We start from the raw sequence: 23,849 nt of genomic DNA, 5'->3' as shown, positions 1-23,849 counted from the left end.
CTGGTAACACACATGGAGAGAGTAAGAGATAGAGAGCTGGAGAGAGAGAGAGAGAGAGAGAGAGAGAGAGAGGAAGAGGGTAATGAGAGGGTTGATTTCGAGATGAGAAGAAAGAAAGGAAGAGTGGGAGCAAGCGGCAGAAAGAGAGAGAGTCGGGTTAATATAGAAGAATAGAGCACAGAGGCAGTGGAGGAGGCGCAGGAAGGAAGCAGTGAGATAAAGCAACTTTCACCTCCTTCCAGTGAACAACGATCAGGATAGAAAGAGGGAGACTCTCTTTAACTCCAGCTAATTAACAGATTTAATTATAAAACTCACACACAACACTAATTTCTTAATAATCTGTAACTTCGGGGGCTTCGTCCTTCGGAGGCTTCTCAAAGGCTCCACCGGGCGGATCCTTCCTGTCCCGACCTTTCCCAGGATTCATTGCGATTCAATGTAAAGAGGTTATGGCGCTGGCGAGCTCTGAGACGTCTAACGCTTGAGTTTCACGCTTCGACTCAACGGAACTTAGCAAACGTTATAAAGGCTCAAACTTTCACTTTCACGTTAACAGAGGAAGAAGTGTCTAATTTCTGCTTCGTGGGCTCTCGGTCGATGACGTGTACTTTGACTTGTTGGTTTGGTCCGTGTCCCATCCACTAACATGGAGGAGAACTGGTTTATGCCCTGTACTTGATTTGGCTTTACTTTAATGATCTGTCTTGTCTTACATCTTTCTTTATCTGGTGGTTTCAGGCAACGCTTCGGTCCGGCTCAGTTCAACTCAACGTCAAGCAGCATACTGACGCTCATTCAGTATTCTAGTCATATTTATCATTGGAAATATGATCCTTATATGTATTAAGAGTTTTAAAGTAATGATTGTTTTGTTCTGATGTTCACGAGCAGCTGATGAGTCTCATCGAGCTCTGAGCACGAACACGATGATGGTTTTTACCTTGGTGGCTCTGAGTTTCTTCTCGTATCGACTCCTCTCTCCTTCCAGCTCGTCCACTTTGTTTTTCAGCTGATTCACTTCTCGCAACAAATCCTGCTGGAAAATGAAAAGAAAACACAACACAACACAACACAACTTTAATATCTCCTGTTTGGAATCTGAATCCGAGCTGTGCACATGCCAACAGTTACACTGGGAGGGAATTCAGACGGTCAGGTTCACATTCAGTGCAGTTACAAAGGTCTCCAGGGCCGAACAGTCCAGGGGTTAATAAAGGAAACGTGATCCTCCTGAAACAGACACCACAGCGTGCAGTTATCAAAACAACCGGGGGGGGGGGGGGGGCCCAGGGCAGGACTGAAAGCATCCAGGCTGCACATCAGCCGGTCGGAGGAAACCCTGCACAGCGTCTGACTACACACATGACCCCTCCACCTGGTCAGTGACGGAGGAGACGCTCTGGGTTAGTAGAGGGAGGAACCGCTGTCATGCAGGAGAACTACGTCAACACACTCTGATCCAAAAACCCAAGATTCACAAAGACACAACTCCAGAGCGAGGCTGAAACGTGTTCTTGTTTCCAAATGCTTCAAACACTCGAGGAGTCAAAGAGTCTGAGATACTACGTCCACCAGAAAAAACACGACTTTACGTGAAGCTTTTTTTAGGTTAATTTACTTTTCAACATTTGAAGCATTTGGAAAACCAATCAAAAGTCTCTGCAAGAGCCCGAGCACAGCGTGACTCCAGCGTCCTGCGACACACACTTCACGAGAGGTTGTTAGTTTGATTCTGTGGGAATATCCAAAATACCGGGTGGTGTGTGGACGGGTTAAAAAAAATAGGGGAGAGGAGGAAGAGGAGAAGAAATGATGGGGAAGGAGGGGGAAGATGAGTTCATCCATCAAGTCTCCCTACGTGTACAGTCTGTCCTCCATTGTGCATCCAGGCGTCAGGGCCGGGCAGGCTGAGGTCAGAGCCGGCTAACCCAGGCTGAGGCTCCTGGCCCTGGGCTTGGCTGCCTCTGGGCTCCCCCTGCTGGGCCTCCAGCTCCTCCAGGGCCCGTTTCTCCTGGATGCGAGTGCTGATCTCTGCCTGAAACCTGCACATCTGCTCCTGGAGCTCACTGATGAGGTTTACCACACACTGGGAGCGGTGGAGCGACGGAGCGGCGGAGGAGGTGAGATGGTGATGAGGAGGAGGAAAGCAGGAATAAAAGGAGAGGAGAGGAAGAGGAGAGACAGACATTAACTTATTTGTTCATTTTCATGTGTATTTGGGGGAAAAGCCCGTTTCCATGACTTGATTTGGGGAAAAATCTCAAACACAAAGAAACAAAAACCTCTGAACTAAATCAAATTATTAATAAATAAGTTAGATTAGAATCATGTGTTGTGAGAAAGAGGAAAATCTGTTGGAAGAGCCCTGAAAATTAATATAAAACACTTTTTACAGTGCGTGAGCTACATTTTGTCTCCCAGACTCATATCCTGTTGTTTGAAATCACTCAGTTTGTCCGAATGCTAAACGTCCTCTCCCGGCCGTGTGGTCCGTCCCTCAGGGGAGCAGCTCAGGGTCTCAACCCTCCGTGTAGCAGCTCCACCCGAGCACCAGGCTAATTATAACATACTTGATCTCCAGCCAAGTTCGGGTCCCGGCTGAAACAGAGAGTTAGAACCGAGAGAGCGAGACAGGAGGAGCGGAGAAGACAGACGAGCTGCAGACACAACGGGAGACGCTCAGGGAAACAACACATTACACTCTGTGAGCTCTCGGCCCTGAAAGGAACTCGGAGGTTTGAGGAAGTGAAAAACGCAGCGTCGTCAAATCCAAAGGCCTGTTCCTGAAAAGTTTCTGTTTCAGTAATTACATCGTTAAACAGAGAGCGGGGGGGGCAGCATGTTTCTACTTCGATAGACTTTACAATTCATAAAGCACAGAGGGGAATATGAAGGTGGACGACACCAGGACACGTCATAATTATATTTATAATAATGTTTCTGTCATTTGAGGGAGTTCTTATCACACTGATGAACATTCAAATGTTCACGTCCCCGGAAAGTTTGGTTCTATTTCCTATTTGATATCAGAAGTAGAATAACTGAAAGAGGGAAACATTTGTAATCTGGATGTTTTGGCTTCATTTCTGGAGGTGAAAACCTGTCGTCCATCCCCATTCACTCTCCGTCCGGGATCGAACAGCCCACCGCGTGATGAGTGGTGCCGCTCTGCCTCCCGAGCCGCAGCTGGCGCCGATTCAAAGCGTTCACCAGACAGCGGAGAGCTCATTATGTTCCTGCGGCTCCCTGAGGTAAAAGTGTTTGGTCAACAGGAACGCTCAGAGTGGATGCCTGTCATTCCTCCTGCCAGACCAGCTGTCACACACACACACACACAGACACACACATCACACACAGACACACACAGCTGACAAAACGCAGACGAGTGTCAGTCTCCGTCGTAACCGAAGCCAAACGCCACCATTGTGCGTCGGATGTGTTGGATTTTGTGCACGTGCACAACGGGACATATCTCATTGCTACACTAACTGAGCATCAACATGTCAGAGTTGAACCAGCTCTGTGTGACGTGGATCTTTACTGAGCCCCCCCAACATCAGACCAGAGGCTATGGATGAGTGCAGCTCTTTCTGCTGAAGTGCCCTTGTGCCTGACATGTGACTGTGACTGCTCCTAATGCTTAGAGGCTGTGAACAGATCAGGATAAAAAGGAACTTTCAGGATCCTGTCTTCAAATCCTTCAGCATCAGCATGAGCTTCACTTCAGTTTGATATCAAATGCTCAACCATCATTGGACAGGTTGGAACTCACCATCCTGACACTCCTCCTCTGGGATGAAACGTAAATACTTTATTGTTCCTTCAACTTTTATTGGGTTAACTTGGGTTCAACTATTGGGTTAAACTGCAAAGACACAAACCAGCGAACACACAACAAACTGGAACCCAAAACTAGAAAGTCCCTCAATTTGAACCAGCTCCACCTCAGTCAAATAAAATATATCGTTTTTTCCTTCTCTTCATTCTCTTCGCCGAAAGCTGCAACTCAGAGAAAACTATTTTTACTGATGTGATAATATAAAAACACAAAAACCACCACAACCAGAAGAGTCGGATCACACACACAAAGCCGCGTCCTGAAGTGGGAAGTTTGTCTTGTTCATTTTACGCCCATGCAGACCAGAAAATAATATTTCCACGGTCCATTTTGTCATTCTTCATCTTTCAATCTGTCCATCACTGTCTCTCATCCTCTCTTTTCCTCTTCTCCCTCCATCCCTCTCTCTCTCTCCTGTCAAGCCCTCTCCTCCCTGTCTCTCTCTATCCATCGACTCATCTCACTCCGTCCATGTGCGTGTGCGGAAATAAAATGCTGTTTCATGTTTGTTCAGGGAAAGAACAGCCTTGGGTGCCTTGTGTTAGAAGAAAACACACACACAGACACACACAGACACACACACATACACTTGTGGTGGCAGTGGGAGCAGCTGGGTGTCACAATGAACTAAGTCCCCACAAAGAAACCAGACACGACAAGCAGAGACTGCTCAGCTGCACTTTTCTGGTGCCTGCACTCTTATTCACGTCTGTGGCTAATGCTCTGTTACCGGTTGTACTGTGTGATGGTTGATGCCAGAACAGACGGGATGAAGTTATTGTTCTGATACTGAGAGAGAAGAAGAAGTTGCTGTTTAACGCAGAGGAAGAAACAGTGATTGAATACAAACAACTTATGAATCTTCACAAGTTGTTTGAGGCTCAAAGTCTGCAGTTGGTCTTAATTTCACTTAATCACTTAATCCCTGAGGTTCCTGTTTGACCTGAAGTTGAACTCTGTTAATGACATCTCAAAACGGGCTTGTTTTGTGCCTTAGTTTCAGATGTGTGTGCGTCTGACTGTCTCTGCTTCTGACTGTAGATGTTAGTGTATGATTTCAGTTCAGGCATCGGGCTGGAGGAGAACGTGGGACCTGAATACAACAGCTCGGTAACTTTGAATTGGTTTTGTCAACGATAGTTTCCAGAGGAACCTGGCCGTGCTTTTGAATTAGTTTAAAACACTGAATGAGTGAGAGGTTCAAGCTGCTGGCAGAGGACGGTGCTGGCTGCCGGTGCTTCAGGGAGGTGGGTGGTCCAGTGTGTTGAGTTCAATGACTGTGAATAAAGATGGCCGACCCGTCTCCACTTCCTCCCATCGTACAAAAATGAATCCAAGACATCGTGGATACAAACGCTTCCATCCTGAAAGTCTAACGTCATCCGGAGCCAGAGTGTGAGCAGCAGTGATCATGGTGACGAGGTCCCGCCCCCACGCCCCCTCGACCAATGGGGGATCAGCCTCAGCTGTCAATCGTGATGTTAAAGCATCAAATAACTAAATTAAAACCAAACTTATCAGAAACACTTGAATAAACATCAGTGTGATAAGACCTGACTAAAAAGACATTGACCCATGTCCCGTCTGCTAACATGGAGTAATCCCTAGAGGAGAGAAGAAGCAGCCGCTAAGCGTGTAGCAGCATTACACACACACACACACAGACACACATCCCACACACATCCCATACCTCGGCTTTGTTCTGCTTCGTGTCCACGGCATCTTGTGGTTGTGTGTCTGTGTGCGTCTCGTCCATGCCGACCAGCTTCAGCTTGAGGCAGGACACCTCGTCCATCAGATCCAGCTTCTGAGTCTCCAGACCCGTCCTGCAGATCAGCTCCTGGAGAACGCACACAAAGACACACACACAGATAGACACACACAGTTAGAGTCATGGAAAACCAGAGTTGCACAGTGTCTACACACACAGATACGTACACAGAGATCAGCTCGGTACAGCGTTGTTCCCACACTGAGCGAGCCGACCGGCCGGGGGCCCAGACCCCACAGAGCTAAATATACCCCCCCACACACTCACACACTACCACTCTATTAATATATCTCTTTGGAATGGGACGGAGAAAAAGAAAAGTGCATCGAAAAGTCAACGCAACATTTCAATTCGCCAACTCCCAGTTTGACTGTTGCTTTCGTTTCCTCATTTAAATTAAGTCTAAGGCCACTTCTTCTTCTTCTTCTTCTTCTTCTTCTTCTTCTTCTTCTTCTTCTTCTTCTTCTTCTTCTTCTTCTTCTTCTTCTTCTTCTTTACTGAACGTCAAACTTAAAGCTGAATTGTTGTTCAGGCCTTGAACCCAGTCGTCCTTTGTGAGATCAAAGGTTTCAGGTGGAAAAGAGGGAAAGACTTACACACAGAGAACTTTTTTCAGTTTTCACTGAAGCAAATGACGATGCTGAAGAAAATGTTAGTGAAAGTGTTCAAGGACGAGTCAGGTTCAAAAGGCCAAAACATCTTGATCGCCCCCTGGTGGCTGGCTGCAGTAAGCCTGACTCCTCTGTGTTGGGACATGGACCAAACTAAAAAGTCACGTTAAGTTAAATTATTCTCAAAGATAGTTTCTGATTTGGTTTTAATTATTTTTTATTTGATGATGTTAAATCAAGCTGCGACGTCATGATTGACAGCTGAGACTGACTCGTGATTGGTCAGGGGCGTGTGTGATATTGTGGATCCACTCAATCACCAACATAAGATGGCTGCGCCCGTCCCAGAGACATGTTGGCTTCATTTTGACACAGTTGGAGGAAGTGGAGACACGTCGTCCATCTTTATTTACAGTTCATGGTTGACGACAGAGGAACATTTTATTTTAATGGCTGGATGATAAACAAAGGGCCAAACGTCATGATTGACAGCTGAGACCGACTCGATACCACAGCTCCACTTCACGATCACGACTACACGGACTCTGCTGCAGAACGTCTAAGCTCCTTCTCCAGGATATCTTAGCTTCATTTCTCAGGAGGAAGTCTGCGGTGTGAAAGCGATCGAGATCCAATCAGAGATGCGTTGGAGGGGGGGGGGGGGGGGGGGGTTAGCTGCGTGTGCACTAACGAGTCCTATGGAACAGATAAGTTCTAAACAGACCATTTACCAGGGTCCAACCCCAGAGGAACCATCACAGCCACCTAATGGACAGATCATATGATCAACGCAGTGTCAACACCACCGCCACAGACAGACAGATATAACTCAGTAATAACTGCAGCTCAGGACACACACACACACACAGACACACACACACACACACAGCAGCTGAGTGTCAGTCCGGAGCAGCCAGTGTCACTTGCAGCTAAGCCGCGGTCTTCAGAGGTAATTCATCAGGATGGTGTGGTCGCGTCCCGCCGCTCAGCTGTCTGACATTTGCTTTGCTGTGATTAGAGGAGCAGCACGTGACAGATGATCTGCTCGGCAGCACTTACAGATTTCCGTGAAGAGATTACACTCGTCTCCAGAGCTGGACGGAGTTAAATGGGAATGCTCAGATCTGGACGTCAGCATCCAGAGAACGTGATTTCAAAATTAAATTAATGAATAAATGATCGACACAAAAGAAAATCTGATTTCCATAAATGTATTAAACCCTGACACAAAGATCCACATTGTCCTTGTAGTTATTTTCAAAAAGTTCTGAATTTCAAAGACAAAGTGACTTATACAAATAATTACAAACAACACAAACTTCCTTTTATTTAGGAACAAAATGTTTGCTCCTTTCAATCTGTCTCTGGGTTCCAATGATTTCACTGTGAAGTCCGACTCATCAAATTACAGCAGTGTTCGATTTTCACCTCTGAGCTGCTAACAAAACATTTCTCTCAGGAACGTGTTAGGAAATAGTGACAGCATCTGTGTGTGTGTGTGTGTGTGTGTGTGTGTGTGTGTGTGTGTGTGTGTGTGTGTGTGTGTAAGGATATTAAGGCACAGCAGCACATCTAGTCACTGTATGACTGCATGTGTGGGTGGATTCCCTTTAGCATGATGACATAGTGTGTGCATCTGTGCATGTGTGTTTGTGTGTGTGAGTGTGTGTGTGTATGTGTGTGTGTGTGTGTGTGTGTGCGTGTGCGTGTGTTGTGTGTGTGCACGCTGACTCAGGACTATTTCTTATTAGATTAGTTGTGGTTCCCACAGCAAGTAGCAGCAGCAGCAGCCCTGAAGCACTGACACATAATGTTACATGGCTGGATGGACTCTCTGTGTGTCTTCATCACAACCACACACACACACACACACCCACACACCAACACAAACACATACACACACACACACACACACACACACACACACGCAAACACACACAAAAGACAGTGACACAAAAAGAGGGTTTCCTGCAGCAGGAGGAAATCTTCAGCTTTGTAAAACTCACGATAGATTCACAAAAGATTTGAGAGAACAACTGACTCCCAAAAACCAGAAGTGATTTCATGCAGACCTGCACTGAAGTCTCCAGAACCTTCTCTGGAACCTTCCCCTCTAACTCCCGAGATAAAAATATCAGCGTCAACGTGAGAAAACTGAAGAAACAGAAAATGTGCAGAAAATTCACAACGAGCGAGTTGATGAGGTTTCTAACGTGAAAGTGGAAGAATGGAATTATCTCAGGACACACAAACACACACACACACACACACACACTCAGCAGTGACGACAGCTGCAGATCAGTGAAGTTAAACCCAATAAAAGCTCCTCACTTGCAGTCGCTGGTCGTGAAGCGTCGTAAAGATCAGGGGAAGCAGCAGGTGGAGATTAACTCACAGTTTCAAATGTTCAACACAACTGTGGCTCAGATACAATTGTGCTTTTGTGTCTTTGAAGCAAAAGACCTCATTGCCGAATGACGTTTTTCAATTACAACCGACAGAGGACAGAAGAGGTCTCTTCCTGTAAACAAGTCTTTTTGCTTCTATTTCTGCAGTTTTCATGTCTGAGTAAATTAGTCAATTACAAAAACCACTGGATAAAAAGGAGGAATTCACTTTGAGGCTGTGGCCTGTTCCTCCGGGTTGTTGACAGCGAGGAGGACAAAGACGCTGTTGAGGCGTCCGAACAGGAGGCGGATTCTCTGACACACACACAGTTGTGTTGTTGTTGTGCGCAGCCTGCCAGAGCTCCTGGGTTTGTCTTCCCCCCCCCCACTGACGTCAAGACAAACAACTGGAGCGACCTGAACGCGTTTGGTCTGTTTCACGCTGGCTGGCAGGCAGAAGAGCAGGGGGCCACAAACTGTGAATCCCCCCCCCATTATCCAAAAAGGATCTTGATCTGAGAACAGGTTTTAAAGAATGAACCAACAGACTGTTCTCTATCTGCAGAGGTCACCTTCTCTTCTTCTTATCTCTCAACACGAGGAGAAACAGGCGATAGCGTCGAGCTCCTGTTTGTTGAACCCTCCGAAACCAGTGAGTCACATTAAAGTCAAGATGAAATGTTCTGCATGGAATACTGAGCCGCTCCTTTATTTATTCATTCACAGCTAACGATCAACCGCTGCTCCACAGCTACTGCAACAGTTTATACATGTGTGTGTGTCTGTTTGTGTGTGTCTGTGTGTGTTACCTGTTGCAGCATCTCCTCAGTGGAGGCCAGTTTCTGCCGGTGTTCCTCCAGAGAAGTTTCTAAGTCTCGGATTTTCTCTCCTTGCGCCTCCACCTGGTCGGTCAGGACGCTCACCTGAGGGGGGGCACAGTCCTGCTCCGTTAGGACATCGACTCACACGAGGAGACAGATTACACCTCAAGCAGGAAACACACAAATTATGAGAAATACAGTATAAACACTCAGCAGGGGGGTGCGGCAAATTAACAATCCTGTGTCCTCTGATCCAGATCTGCACCAATATTATGCATGTACACACAAGTACACACACACACATACACACAAGTACACATACAACTACACACACGTACACGCACACACACACACACATCCTGACATACCTCAACTCCAGGACAACACACATTTACTCAGCAGTCTGCCACTCAAGAATGTGCCAACACATTTACTATAATCTCCCTGACAACACATCCACCCCCTGCTACACACACACACACACACACATACACACACACACACACACATACACACACACTATAACTCTCCCATTCTCCTCAACTATGCCAAATCTCTCTGACGGCCTCGGATCGTCCGTCACTTCAGCTTTAGAATGAATCGTGCCCCTGCAGCCAGGTCCTGTCTCACAGCACAGCTCTGTGGCAATAATGAAAAGCAAAGAAATCTCCTGGAACGCTTCAGACTCAACGTGATCTTAAAATCTAAATCAAGAGAACAAGGGGACAGAGTGAAGACGCAGAGGAACCAGCCCCTCTAAAGATCATAATGACAAATAATAAGAAAACATGATTTCTAATTCTCATCTAAACGAGGTTCGAGGTTCTGTCATCAAACTGAGGACCCGACCGAGCAGAGATTTTTATTTTTTAAGTTATTAAAAGAATCTTAAAATCAATATCGAGAGTGGTTGACCGGTTCATGTGAATATTGCAGTGCAGTAGTCGAGACGTGAGAAGACAACGTGAATATAATTACTGATTGTGTCTAGATTTATTCAAGATTTAATAAGGTTATTGACGTGGACTTGAAGTTTTCGGGGTGAATCTTATCAGACAGAGACAGAGAAGTGGAAGAAAGTTGGACAAATTAAGGATTTATGATTCTTATCTGATGGTTTATTAACTTATTTAAGGCTATAGCAGCACAAAACTACTTAAAAGATAATAAAGTATAAAGTCCTCAAGCTGAACGTGAGTAGAAACACTCCCTTACCTTCTGTGCACTCCGCTGCTGAGCCACACAAATAAAAGATGGAGGTGTAAGTTCTGCACGAGGCCACAGGAAGTGAGTTACTAAACATTAAGAGAGTTTATACACACACACAGACACACACACACACACTGAGGCAAGACAACACCTCCCATAAATAAGAAGCAGGTGAAGAGAAAAAGAACCATGAAGGGGGGGGGGGGGGGGGGGGGGGGGGGCGGGGAATCATCCACGGCCAATTAGATCTCCTGCCAGGAACAATAAGTCCCGGTCGACCCCGGATATGGACCAATCAAAGCTGACGTCTGAGGAAGACTGTGTAACTAGTAGGTGTGTGATTGTGTGCGTGTGTGTGTGTGTGTGAGAAATGGACTTTACGACACCTATGTGCACCACATAGTCCTCCGGGGGGCGGTGCACTTTAACTCAACATTAACAGATCCACTCACACGGGGCAGAGCATAAAACAAACACACACAGACACACACAGACACACACACACACACATAAACACAAGGAGGAGTTGCACATCGATGATTTAAGTCGGAGGAATGTACAGACGCCGTGAAGCAGTTATTAAAGTGATGTAGGGGCAGAGCTGAGCCTGTCGACAGCGAGTGGAGCTCGACCTGCTTCATCAGCACTGACGCTGAGAGATACTGGGAACACTGGCTCACGTGCTGGGAAGGTGCCCGGGCTTGTTCTGCTATGAAGTAACAGAAACGTCCTGTGATTAGAGATGAGAAGCTGAGCTGTTTTTCCAGTGCGGCAAATCCGAGGCTCATTGACTCACAGCAGGGAGTCGGATCCCCACGTCCAAAATAAAACAAACCAGCAGCACTACTGGTTTCTCTTTGTGTGTGAGGAGAAGGAGGAAAATCCACTGAAACTCATGCAGAGGCAGGGGAATTATGATTTGGGTATTTTCTTGTATTTTCTGCTGACAGATGACGTCAGAGACCAACATGACGTGTGACAGACAAACACAATTTTATCTTAAGAATTTCAGGCAATTGATTAGTGGAACTTTTTCGTATTAACTATGAACTGAGCCCGAACAGTCCCAGAACAAACACAGGACATCTGCAGATCTAGTGTAAAAGGCGTCAGAACGAGTGTCTCTCCTGTGGCGTCTCTGTCCGTCCTTACCGAGACACACTTCATGCATTGAACATGAGAGGGAGGAGTCTATATAGGAAACTGAATTAGGGACACAAAGTAAAACTGTGTGAAAACGAGGCGTCAATCTCTAGTTTCAAGTCTTACTCAACACATCATTTACATTTTTGTATATTATGATCCATTTAGACCCAAACAGACCATAAGGCTTTGGGGCGTGGACACCGTGTAGGTGGGCGTGCAGCGACCTTTAGCGCTAAGTCAGGCTCCACCCCCTGCTCCTCCAAATATGGTTACTTCTGGTTTCAAAAAACCGAGATGGCGCTGGAGGTGGAATCTAACAACAACATTTCTAAAAAGGGCTCAGTGTGTTTGTCCATCTTAGTGTCACTCAGGTGTAAACAGGTCAAACACACACACACACACACACACTCTGTTACCTGCAGCACCAGAGACTCCTTGTCCCCCTCTAGGCGGAGCAGTCGGTCCTGGTAGGTTTCATTGCTGACTGGAGAACACAAGTTCACCTGGAAACAGAAACAAAGCACAGAACGTCAGTTTCCTCCTGATCCTTCCTCTTCCTGCAGAGTCGACTGGATCCGATTCACCTGTTGAGGATCTGATTTCTGAAGTATCAGTAAAACTCATTCTGAATTCATAACTCAACTATGCTCCAGCTGCATAATAATGACCTGGATTAATGGAGCTGTGTTTGAGGAACACGTCATTTGTGGTCATTTCATCACGTATCATTACTGTGAAGAATTGAAACCCTGGGGCGACAGAAACTCATTTAAATAATGATGTAACTGTACCAGCAGTGATTAAGTTTCATCATATTATGTTTGCAACATGAAATTCCTTATTTTACATTGTTTATTACAGATATTTAAACAAATATTCTGTTTCTTTCACTGTATTTAAGATTTAGTCAGCAGACAAATCCAGAATAAATCACATTAACTCTTAAAAATCACATATTGATCCCAGCCTGAGTGAAAACAGGACTTTTAATCTGATGGAGGAATATTGTGTCGTCGCAGATTCTCCCCAAAAGTTAGAGACAGGTTTTTTTCGGGTGATGAATCAAAAGCAGTTCGGACGATGAAGTGAAGCAGCACGAGAGTGATGAACTATCGAAGCAGCGTCTTCATCTATACTCTCATCTTGTTCCGTGGACGGGTCGGAGCTGAGTCCTGCAGCGGCGGCTCACAGAGCGGCTGCTGTTCACATTCAGATTTCTCACGAGCACATGATGCAGATGCACATTATTAAAGACCTTCTGACTCATCTGACTCCCATTTATCCAGAAATAACCCGGCGCTGGCAGTGAGTTATCATCACGCTCCAGTGGCTTGTGTTCTGGTTTCCAATCCATAGTCTCATCTCAGACAACTCATGTGTTATATATCTTATATTTATCTATAAGAGCCGTAGAACAGGAGGAAAAGCTGCATTCCCTTCTGTCCAGAAATATAAATCTGTTTTGTTTCTGCCGACTGTGTGAAAGAGCTTTTTCCCTTTTGGTCAGAAAGTCTTTTACCAGTTTCAGAGTCCAAAGCCATTAAAGTTATGAGTCCTCCACCACTCAGGAAGCAGAACTGGTTTGGATGGTGTCGTCAGAGGGGGTTTCCATTTAGAAAAAGTCTAAATATCCTGTCGAGTGTTTGCTCACAGGGAAAATCTCCTGCTGTATTCTTACTAGAGATCATTCAGACATTGTATGATTGTTTGCACTCTACTGAGTTTCTCTAGTTACCTCTGAAACTAGTGTTTGTTTGTTTGATTGTTAGATAGCCGGATTACACAAAAACTACTGCATCTTTCTCCATGAAATTTTGAGGAAGAATGGAACTTGAAACAAGGAAGAACCCATTAAAATGTTGGAACAGATCTTGGACTCTGAGCTTCTCTCCAGCTTTAACAACAGATCCATCAACAAACTGTCTCCCTCACAGTCGTCACCCTCCTCTGCAGGTTTATTGTCTTTCAGCTCATTCTTTTGTTTTTTTAAAACCTGCATCTTAACACTGAGAATCAGCCGTGGAGCGTTGATCTCCGACCGTCTGAACCACTCAGACACGAGACCCTGAGATCTTCAGGTAATCCGTGACGATGCGTCTGCGGCCGGGGTCAGCGGGTTCAGGGGATCTGACCCTGACCACATGGACACGTTAAACCTTTTAACTCAGTGTAAACGGAACCGACAGAAAGGGAAACAGAGGGAGGGAGGGAGGGAGGGAGGCGTGAGGGGAAGAGAGAGTAAACATATACCTTCGCTGACACCATATTTGGATAAAGTGTCAGAAGCAGCCGTATGGAATGAGTTAAAAAGTCTTTATTTAACTCCTAATATAAATAACATGTACAGTGTTTGCTGTGGCTCCTCCCCCCTGTGTCTGGTATTTGAAGTTGGACTCACCAGAACAAATCTGGTGAGTTTCTAGATACAAAAACACACGTTTTTTAAACATCAACATAAACAATATGTCTTCATGTGACTTTCTGAATCATTTCCAATGTTCTAAATTAAATTACACACACATGGCGAAGAGCTGACAGCTGCTGGAGATAAACTACGACTCAATTCTGAGTGAATTCTTTGAATATTTGAACTGCTCCTGCCGCCTGTGCAGCTTTCATACAACAAACGCTTTGGCCAGTGGAGCCAGTGGAACCAATTACATCCAGAACTGTGTCCAGTGTTATCCCAGTGGTGAAGAATGCATGACAACTTGCAGGACAACACCTACTTTTAATGATTCACAGAAGAAGAGCTTTGTATTACAGCCACGGCTCTGTATATATGAAGCATATGTGTATCCACTGTAACTCCTCCCCCTCTCACAAGACACATCTATACTTGTAAGGACTTATAGCGAGAAATGTGTGCATCTAAAAGATATTATATATATTATTACCCACAATGCTCTGTTTCAGAGTTGTTTAAAGCACAAACATCTCTTATAAGCATCCAATTAAAGGATCTGAGGTCAGTTTAAAGGTCACTGTCAGATCTTTGGATACAACAGGAATCAACATTCCTTCCGAGGACGTTAAACCTAATCATTCCAGACTTGTCACGACACTGATGTATATCGACAATAATCTGCTTTGAATTCCGAGACATCGCAACACAAAACACACACACACACCCACACACAAACAGGACAACAGCCCAGATTTCATGATCCACACTGATTCAATCCTGCGTTATCACACACTGCTTTGTCAACAGCAATCAGCTGAGGGCTAATGCTTTTAATCTGATAACACAGTTCTTGTGACACACACACACACACACACATAAACAAACACACACACAGAGTTGTGTCTCCATGACTTCAGAGGACATCACGCTCACTTACATTGATTTCCAGGAGATTTACACTAACCTTAACCATGGTAGCTACTTGGTTAATCCTAATCTTAACCTGAACCTGAATGTCTCCACCTTCAAATCCAATGATTTCCTTTAAGGGGACTTGCTTTCTGTCCCCATAAGGAGGACAAGTCCCCGTAATGTGATTGTGTGAACAGATTAATGTCCCCACAACACGAGTAATACCTGGACCAAACACACACACAAGTACAAGTTGAGATGCAGCTCAACTCTTGAGTTGAAGTCAAATGACATCAGACTGGGAGGTCGGACTGGGAGGTCAGACTGGGAGGTCGGACGGTTAGAACTGGACCAGTTTTCAGTCTTCTGACCATTCTAAAGAAAAACTCACTCCGTGTGAAGAAGAAGAAGAAGAAGAAGAAGAAGAAGAAGAAGAAGAAGAAGAAGAAGAAGAAGAAGAAGTCGACACTCACCTTTTTGAGCCAGGAGAAGTGTCTGTAGAAGTCAATGGGAGTCTCCATGCTCCCAGCCCATCGCTACCCTGACGTTCAGCTTTTTGTCCCAGTCTCTCACAATGTGTGTGTCTGTGTGTGTGGATTCTTGAGTGTGCAGCATGTGTGTCAGGAGAGTGTGTGTGTGTGTGTGTGACTGCAGTGTTCACAGCTGTGGAGTTTTACGATCTCTGACAACTCCCCCCTGTTTTCTACTTCTCTCTTTCCCTTCTTTGCTGCCACTTCTTCTATCTCTCTCTCTCTCTCTGTCTCTCTCCCCCTCTCTCTCTCTCCCTCTCTCCTCTCTCCCTTAGTCCCTCTCTCTCTTATTTATGTTCCCTCACTTTGCCACTTATCTTTCTTTTCATCACACACTCATTCCTCCTGCTCCCCCTCCTCACCCGTCTCTCTGGCTGCTCCTCTCTTCTTCTACTCACGTCTCTCTCTCTCTCTCTACTTCCCCTCTTCTTTTCCTCTCTCTCCCCCTCTGAGGACGGTCTGACGGCCAAATGGCCGAGCCCAGAGAGGAAGGGGGTGGTGTCTTCTGTTTGTGTCTCAGCCTTAGACCATGTTCTCTCCCTCACACTCACACACACACACAGACACACACAGACACACACACACACTGAATCAGCAGCATCTGATGTCAGACACACAAACAGTGCAGCAGCAACAGGCTGTGATCCTCTCCCCCTCACTCGTGCTGCGTTTTAATGAAGTTACAGTCAAAGTGCCTGGAGTCTTCAAAACACTGTCTGCAGGAGGGACAGACTTTCTCTACCTCCCTTCACCCCCCCCCCCCCACTCTCTCCTTCTCTCCCTCTGTTTGGTGTTGGTGTGTGTGTGTGTCTGATTATATTTTTGTTTGAACCCATGAGCGATCAGGTTTCCATTGTCCATGTGTTTTTTGTCTGAATGGTTTCACGCACACACACACATACACACACATTTACACAATACATATGTGAATGATTGTTGCGCTGCCACCTAGTGGCACAGGAAAAAAATGCTGCCTTAACGACTATGAGAAAAGACAGGATGGTTTAACTAGCGTATATCACCTTGTATAATTTAATTAGCATGTGGTCAACACACAGTTCTCTGATGTCTGTTAAATTTTTCATGTTCCTGATGAAGTTCGGTGAAACGTCTTGATTGACAGCTGAGACTGACTCGTGACTGGTGGGACCTCCACACCAGCTAAAGATGGCAGCGCCCATATCGGGGATATTTCAGCTTCACTTTTGTACAATGGGAGGAAGTGGATGATGTTACTGGTGCATGTCAACTTATCGGGACGAAAATGTTTCCATGTTGTGTTGACAGCTGGTTGCGCTGCCCCCTAGAGGCGACACAAAACTTTGTGCTGCTGTTTAACATTTCGGCTCAAAACACATCTAAATGGTTAAACTAGCATATAGGTTTCAAACTGTTATTCCAATTAACATTTGACCTGAAAATGAAATGAGTAGCGCATCGTGAGATATAAAAAGTTCACCATTAGATTAAAGCCTCAGTGTGATGACACTCAGACCAAGTAGCAGCTTCAGAGCTGAAAAATCCTTCTTCAAGATTTTTGAGGAAAAAAACTCACTAATCCTAAAATCTTCAGCTGAGTCAGAAACACGAGATCATCTGAAGACACGCTGGAAACTGTGTCTGGGTCAGCGGCAGTAAAAATACTGCACTCATGATGCTTCCTGTGTTTACATGTGTGCATCCTGAGACTGTGTGTGTGTGTGTGTGTGTGTGTATGTGTGTGTGCAGGATTATCTAATTGCAGAGCACAAGTGTCTTTAATCCAGTTCCTGTGGGTCAGCAGGGAGGAGCAGGACGAGAGGGAGCAGCCCTGATAATCTGTCAACCTCTTGTTTATTAACAGGCCGCACAACGGTTTCACTGGAAGTTTGGGCACTTGATTTGTGACCATTAATCCAGAGTCCATTATAAACCTGCCTGTTAGGAATGGACTGTTTTCTTGGCCTGTGGTGATGCTGGTTGCAGCTTTTCTTCCTGAAACTGAAAACGTGACCTGCAGTAATCGAGACGCAGCAAATAAAGAGCTGCTGCTGCACAAAGAGCTGCTCACCTGTTTATCAAAGCTCAGTGAAGCTCCACTCAACTGAAGTACAGAATCAGTCATTGTCGGTATCATAGCACTGCGGCTACAGAGCGGTGGTTGTCTGTTAACAACACATGTGACAACTGTGAGGCTGAGAAGAGTAAAGTTTCTCGAGATATTCGAGCCACATGCTGAGTTCTCTGGAATTAGGAGATCGAGGATCTTTGCCAAACATTAACTCTGCCAAGGCCAAGTCGCCACTAGAGAAACTCTGGGGTCAATGTCACTATTTTGATCTTAATGACAATGAGTTACATTTGTAAAGTACTTTTCTCAAGAAAGTTACAAAGTTATTTCACAATAAAGTAAAAAATCATCATAAAAACGAAAAGTAAATCTAAATCCACATGGAGATAAATGTTTTTTTTACAACAAGGCTTTAAGAAGGGACTCCAACGCAGTAACAGATGTAAAAGTCTAATCGCAGTGGATTCATGGATTCTAGGGAACAATACTGCAAAAGTGCTTTTTAACTTTGCAGAACTTTTACTTTCACCTATTTAAAATACTTCAACCTTCTTTGAGAGTAAAAACTAAAGAAGGTTGAGTAAAAACCAGCAGCAAATATCCTTGTGTACTTTAGAAGAAGTATTTTTGAGGTGTACTCACGTTACCTTATTTACTGTAAACTCTGGTGAACATGTGTCAACAAGTGAACAGCAGGAAACAAAAACAGTTGCTCGGGGACATAAATCAACATGAATATTCTTCATAAACACAACTGCTCCTTTAAGAACATCTGGAGCATCAATGGGAGGTGAAATAAAATGAGCCTTAATGATACAGTAAGTCACTGCCGGTGGTAACAGGGATCTTCTGCTGATGGAATCAAAGAGGCACAAGTACAAATATGTCTCAGAGGGAAAAACATACATAACAATTCAAAACAGGTTTACACCTGATTCAAAACATGAAAAGTTCTCCAGCTATTTGATCCAACGCTAGACACAGAGAAGGGAGGGAGCGAGGGAGGGAGGGAGGGGGAGAGGGAGTGAGGGAGGGAGAGAGGGGGAGAGGGAATGAGGAAGGGAGAGAGAGAGGGAGGGAGAGAGGGAAGGAGAGAAGGAGAGGAAGAGAGGGAGAGGGAGGGAGGGAGAATGAGGGAGGGAGAGAGAGAGGGAGGGAGGCAGGGAGAGGGAGAGAGGGAGAGAGGGAGAGAAGGAGGGAGGGAGAGAGACTGAGGGAGGCAGAGATGGGGGGGAGAGGGCTCGGGAGGGTGAGGGAGGGAGAGTGAGGGAAGGAGGGAAAGTAAGTGAGGGAGGGAGAGAGACTGAGAGAGTGAGAGAGGGTGATGGAGGGAGAGTGAGGGAAGGAGGGGAAGTGAGAGAGGGAGGGAGAGAGGGAAGGAGAGAGGGAGAGAGAGAGGGCGGGAGAGAGGTAAGGAGAGAAGGAGGGAGAGAAGGAGAGAGGGAGAGAGACTGAAAGAGGGAGAGAGGAAGGGATAGAAGGAGGGAGAAAAGGAGGGAGGGAGGGGGACTGAGAGAGGGAGAGTAAGGGAAGGAGAGAAGGAGGGAGAGACTGAGAGAGGGAGAGAGGGAGTTTGCTCCAGTGAAACCTGTGAGCCATCTGAAAGCCGGAGCTGAGAAGCAGCTGAACTGGATCCAGCCTCTTTCCCTTCACAGCCTCTCACAGATTCAGTCTGAGCAGGAACCAGCAGCAGCCTCTGCAGGACGCAACTCAGCAGCAGCAGCAAACCGGCTCATGCAACTGCTGCAGCTGACATGTGACTGAGTGCATCAGCAGACACACACTTCACATACAACACACAGGAAGAAATAACGCATTCAATCCAGAGCTCGACAACCCAGAAGGAGCAGTTTAACCTTACCTCACAAATCCTCTTTCCTAAGAGTCTCTCTACAACTATGAGAAACTAATATCCAGGTCAGAGAGAAGGGGAGTTTCCCAACATGTGGAGGAACGACTGAGAGGGGAAGGCAGCAGGAAGAGAGAGAGTGAAGGAAGAGTAGAGAAGGAGACGTAGTAAAGCGGTTGGAGCGGCTGCTGAGAGACAGCGGGTGTGAGGGAGGGAGCTCAGAGCAGGAAGTTGATAACACTCGAGTTGTAACAGCTTCCCCCGGGGACGAGTTCATGGAACCAGTCCAAACCCTCTCTCCACTGGTTTCTCCTCCTTCCCTCTGTCGCTGTGATAACACTGCAGGTTTACCCACAAACACCATGATGGTGGTGAGGCTGTGAGGGCCCACGCGGCCTCCATCAGGGTGTGGATCATTAAAGCCAGAGACAATCAACCAGGGTTCGATTCCCAGAGGAAGCCTGAGGTCAGACGGATGTAAACTGATTAGTCACAAGAATAAAAGCACAGGTGAAGGGATTTATATGGATCTTGGTATAACGGCACCTGTCAAGTTGTTTTGTTAAATTCTTATCAATGAATCTGTGAGTATAAGTGAACATTTGATTCTCCTGAGGTGTGTTAAAGTCAGGGTTGTTGATCCTGGAGAAGTGTGAGCAGGATACACAACATGCAACCAAACAAAAAGTGTTTCAGAAACAAATGACCAACCTTTCTATCTTTATAACACGTTCACAAGGCACAAAGGTTCTCTGAGGTCATGACCTTGACTTGTAATCTTTGAGCACCACATTGTAATCAGTTTATCTGTGAGTCCAAGGGAACCCAACAAAGCAAGAAAGAGACAGAAAGAAAGAAAAATGGACAATGGACGGATGAGTTCATTCTCACAGAGACTTGAGGAATTCCTCTCCTCTCCCTCAGAGTCGACCTCGTCTGACCTCAACTGTAACTGTCCCTGTCCTGTGAGGACCGGCCCCAGCAGAACATACGAGAGCCAGTGAGTCAACCCGTCAAATTCACACCTAGAGATTAGGTCTTATGTTGGGGGCCAAATCGTCCAGCTTGTGTGTTTCTGACGATTATAATATAAAAAATATATGTTTTTACAAACAGTTCAGAGTTGAAAAACCTCATGTGAGCACCAGGCCTAAGAAAACAACAAGTTCCCTTAAAGAAATACCATCTGCAGCAGTGACCTGCAGATACAAGGTCAAAGAGGAAGAGGTGACCTCCCTCGTCTTCCCCTTGAACATTAAACAGCTGCTTTGTTTGATCTGACTCCTTCTCTCAGAGGTCATCAACTCACACAGCATCACAGTGAATATATTTATCAAACGTGTGCATCAGCAGGTCTGTTCTGTTCTGAGAGAAACTCACACCGACCTGCTGAGAGGCCTCCGGGTCGTTTCTAACCCGGCTGTGTAACGTCTGAGGTCAGTGAGGTTCAGAGCTGAGCTGTCGAGCTTTACATTTTACATATTTAATCTCATTAACAACGTTAAAGCTGTTTTTCTCTGCACATCTAAAAAACCTGGCGATGTTTCCTGATCTGTTTTCAGACGTGAACTCTGGAGGAAGTCCGGACCTCATGTTATTAACCACCGGCTGTAATTTATCTGAGGACACTTGTTTATTTAGATTTCGTATTAACAGGAGCGATACGAAGAGCAGAATCAGTCCCTACTTTATTTCACTTCTTAGACACTTCTTTATAAAGAAGCTTTTCATAAATTATGTCCATTGCTATTATCTGCAATCTCTCTATTACTATTATTTCTATTCTGATTCTGAGTTCTATATTATTTGTTGTCAAGCACTCTGTTTACTTGTATTGAAAAAGTTATTATGAGTGTAATTGTTATGATGATAAAGCGTCATCTTGATGCTGCAGATGCAGCAGGTGTAAGAACACGCCCACATCAGACCCTTCCCCGTCTACAAACCAATCAGAGTCAAGTGTAGGGAGACTCCGCCCACGCAGGTGACAGGACGTATGTCAGACAAAATAACAATGTGAAACCAGAACCAACAGATCAGGTGATGGAACAAAGTGGTTCAGGTCCTACTCACTGCTCCGCTCTGCAGCCAGTGGATCAGAGCCTGCGCCGTCTCTGTGTGTATCTGTCCTCTCACACTCTCTCTCTCCTCCTGGCTGGGCTGGAGGTCCAGGGCGAGTTTCAGGTCCTCTGCCAGCTGGACCACCTGCAGCGGGCCGGCGCTCAGGGGAGAACCCAGGTCATACATGTTGTGAGAAAAGTCCACGGCTGCTGCTTTGGAACCTGGAGAGGAGACGAGAGGACAAAGATTATATATATATATATGTGTGTGTGTGTAGACTGGAGATCAACTCCAGCAGTTTGAGCTTCTTGGAGCCGTCACTGTGTCACGCGACTGAACCCAACTGGTTCCCAACTGGTTCAGATCGCCTTCAGAAGCTGACATGTCATTGCTCAGTTCCTCGGAGGAATCAGCAGGGGGCAGCACTGCCAGTGAGAGAAGTCAGGCTGTGGAATCATTAGCAAGGAGGTGAGCACCACCACTGAGGAGTCTGTGACTGCAGCCTGCTGCGCTCAGAGATTTGTTTGGAGATGCTTCAGATGGAATCGATCATTCCATCAGTTCAGAGGAGAGCGTGCAGGAGACAACATCTGCATGAAGAAGAAGAGCGTCAAGGAACTTTCTGTAAAGTCCTTCTCCACAGCGTCACTGCTCTAGATAGAGGACTCAAGTCAGGAAGAGATTCCAGCAGGAAACAAAAGTCCAGATCTGATCACTGATGGCGTGTGTGGAATCTCAACTTCGGACCAAGGCCAAGCAAGAAGATGGAAATGATGAATGTTCGCTAGGAAGCTTGGAAACTGCTGATGACGCCTTCGTGCACGTCACCACTGGGATGAAGCCACGCACGACTCCTGCTGCAGTGAGCAGAGTGTCTGCTCCTAATGGAAGCTGGTACCCACACATGAGGAACAGAGTGTCACGTTTCCTGGAATCAATGAGCTGGTGGCTCAACAATGATGGCGGCGGCCACATGGACCATGTGACACAGACGACGTGTGAGGTCGCAGAGGTCAACGAGAAACCAGGAGAAGGCTTCAGGTGAGTTGGACCGTGGACCGGCTCATCACGGACATTCCACTCAGACTTACAAGCTGAAATTCTTGAGACTCTTTCATTAAACAAAGAAATGATTAAGTTTAGTTTCTTTAAATCCTCATCCATCGTGTTTATTTAAAATTAAAGCATCAGGTTTTGATGCGGTGCCACAAGGTGCCGGGGCGCTGACTGACTGTGTGTTGATCACTAGTTCACGTCCCGTCTGTCCTGCAGCTGTCCCGTGTGTCTCTATCATAATGTTGGTGGACAATATAAAACGTTAGTTCATAATGTTTCTCACTGTAATAACGTTGCCCTGTCTCCTGTGGCTCTGGGTGAAGTGGACACTGCCAGCGGAGGACACTTCTTATCTCTTCATCTCACACATGGTGGGACCGAGGAAGAGGAGCAGAGTCACTGCTCCGGCTGCAGCTACATCCACAGCAGTCATTAACCAGTGGAGTGCTCCCACTGTTCCCACAACATAACCAGATCCTTGATCACGGAGCCCGACGTGACCGACGTAGCCGAACTCTGTCGATAAGTGGCTCTAATTAGCTTGTTAGCGATTGGCTGATGCCATCGCAAATGGGATTTCTAATGCACTTTCTATTTGTGGTGGCTGAGAGCCGGAACAGCCCGGTGACGAGCTGCTGAGGAGGTCGGGGGGGTTCAGTCCAACAGCAGCGACTAAACACTGGAACCTGGGAACCCAGCGATGTTCTCTCCTCTAGGACGTGATGTGACAACGTTAAAATAATAATGTAATACAGTTCTTAAAGGGGACATATTAGGCCCATTTAACCACAGTTGATATGGTTCCTTGGGGTCTTAATGAAATGTCTGTAACATATTTTGGTCGAAATACCACAAGGATCATTTAAAGCAGCACCTTTTTAACCTGTCTGAAACAGCCCTCCTCAGATTGACCTGTTTTGAGGGCCCCGCCCCCCTCACCCCCGGTGAGCCTGGCTGTGAGAGTCCCAGCTCCCCAGCGCAGCCCTGCAGTGGGAGCAATGGGAGCAGTGGGAGCTTGAGCTGGAAGCAGCAGCATCCTTCCACACTGTTGAGTCAACGTTTAGAAGTGTCCCAGGGGTCCCTTGTTTATGCGGCCACTTAAATGTCTGACGGCTAGCAGCAGCGAGCTAACGCTAGCCAGGCTCCACAGAAGATTGGCTTATTGGGGGGTTGGGGCGGGGCATGTGACAAACAGACT

The 23,849-nt window shown here is 46.1% G+C and overlaps 1 protein-coding gene across 8 annotated transcripts in view; it reads right to left on the bottom strand.

Annotated features, from left to right (window-relative positions):
- ppfibp2b (PPFIA binding protein 2b) overlaps positions 1 to 23,849 on the bottom strand; it is a 56,664-nt gene that overhangs the window by 19,409 nt on the left and 13,406 nt on the right. For 3 of the 8 annotated variants that reach the window (XM_062390596.1, XM_062390598.1, XM_062390599.1), the window contains exons 3-8: positions 21,608 to 21,816; positions 12,203 to 12,289; positions 9,420 to 9,533; positions 5,532 to 5,681; positions 1,862 to 2,089; positions 944 to 1,039 (exon numbers count right to left, since the gene is read on the bottom strand). In XM_062390596.1, the coding sequence (XP_062246580.1) occupies positions 944 to 1,039; positions 1,862 to 2,089; positions 5,532 to 5,681; positions 9,420 to 9,533; positions 12,203 to 12,289; positions 21,608 to 21,816 (884 nt within the window). Of the gene's footprint in view, positions 1 to 943; positions 1,040 to 1,861; positions 2,090 to 5,531; positions 5,682 to 5,779; positions 6,597 to 9,419; positions 9,534 to 10,646; positions 10,664 to 12,202; positions 12,290 to 15,578; positions 16,263 to 21,607; positions 21,817 to 23,849 lie in introns of those variants that run through there. The other 5 variants (XM_062390602.1, XM_062390600.1, XM_062390601.1 and 2 more) reach the window with 5 other exon arrangements.

Source organism: Platichthys flesus, chromosome 6 (assembly GCF_949316205.1).
Source record: "Platichthys flesus chromosome 6, fPlaFle2.1, whole genome shotgun sequence".
Taxonomy (NCBI): domain Eukaryota; kingdom Metazoa; phylum Chordata; class Actinopteri; order Pleuronectiformes; family Pleuronectidae; genus Platichthys; species Platichthys flesus.
Note: the sequence above shows the minus strand (reverse complement) of the source record. Positions and strands in the feature narration are given on the sequence as shown.